The sequence below is a fragment of the Etheostoma cragini genome, chromosome 22 (genome assembly GCF_013103735.1).
Source record: "Etheostoma cragini isolate CJK2018 chromosome 22, CSU_Ecrag_1.0, whole genome shotgun sequence".
NCBI lineage: Eukaryota > Metazoa > Chordata > Actinopteri > Perciformes > Percidae > Etheostoma > Etheostoma cragini.
Genome location: NC_048428.1, coordinates 22,305,681 through 22,306,928, shown reverse-complemented (window position 1 = coordinate 22,306,928; position 1,248 = coordinate 22,305,681). Strand labels below are relative to the sequence as shown.

General features: G+C 44.1%; 1 protein-coding gene across 1 annotated transcript in view; it reads left to right on the top strand.

The window, feature by feature from the left end:
• Window positions 1-1,248, top strand: part of LOC117938306 (ras-responsive element-binding protein 1-like) — a 21,412-nt gene that overhangs the window by 16,266 nt on the left and 3,898 nt on the right. Inside the window, exons 9-10 of the mRNA XM_034862827.1 lie at window positions 129-149; window positions 399-563. Coding sequence (XP_034718718.1) covers window positions 129-149; window positions 399-563 — 186 coding nt within the window. The remainder of the gene's footprint in view (window positions 1-128; window positions 150-398; window positions 564-1,248) is intronic.

Sequence of the window (1,248 nt, the reverse complement as noted above, 5' to 3'; positions counted from 1 at the left end):
CACACACACACACACACACACACACACACACACACACAAAGACACACACACAACAAGACAAAGGCTCCAAAGAGAGAGCAGGTTAGAAACACACACACACACACACACACACACACACACACAAGATCAAAGCTCCCAAGAGAGCGCAGGTCAGACACACAAACAGACACAAAAGTAGTACTAGTGACTCTAGTAACACTACTACTATTTTTCTATACTACACTGTACGTTGAACCTGAAGGTTCATCATTTCAGAAATAGCAGTGTCAGGAAAAAAGCAAAGATCTAGCAGAAAAACAAAGCCGAATTATTGAAAATTCACATGTTTTGTTTTATTATACATGTTGTGTTGATTGTGTTGATTGTGTTGATTGTGTTGACGGTGCTTTGTCCTGCAGAGAGTCAGTCGGAGACGGAGCAGACGGCTCCAGAAGCTCAAGACCTCAGCGGCGCCAACACCTCCACCGACTCAGGCTCCGCCCCCTCGTCAGAGAGCCCCACCCACTCAGACCAGCAGGGGGCGGAGTCATCCCAATCAAGCCCCTCCCACAAACCAAGCCCCGGTTAGTCATCTCAAACAGACGATTACTCCACTAGTCAAATCATTAAAAGTTAATAGTCGATTGTGACCATCAGTTATCTCTTAAAGTAATCTTTCTGAATATTTGGGTTTTTTATTATTATTTTCAGATTTCTTATAGACTGAGCAGTTAATCTCTTAATTGAGAAATTAATCAGCACGTTAAATGATGCGTAACTTGCAGCCGTAGATTCATGTGTTCACGTTGAGAGGCTGGATAACGGAAGCTAAAATTTGGGTAAATTTACGCTTTAAGCGCCCGATTTTAACGACCTGAGTGCACGGCGTGAAGCACCTGGCGCAGGTGCGTTTAGGGCATGTTCAAATCCACTTTTTGCTAGTTTCACAGCGAAAAAAGCGACCGCGCACCGGGCGCATGATCCTAAAGGGTTGGGTCCTAGTGTCTCCATTAATCAGAGGGGTGTTCTCGGTGTAACAGCCAATCAGAAGTCTCCTCCCGTTCCCTTTAACAGATATTTATTAATTATTAAATAGACTCAATATAAATGCTGATACCCATATATCGGGAAATTCCTATTATCAGCCGATAATAACACACAGCACACATTCAGAATGTACCAACGTATCTACACGCCGGATATCAAAAATATACAACCTACCTAAATGGTATTTACAAAGATAGGACCGGGGGGGGGGGGGGGGGGGGG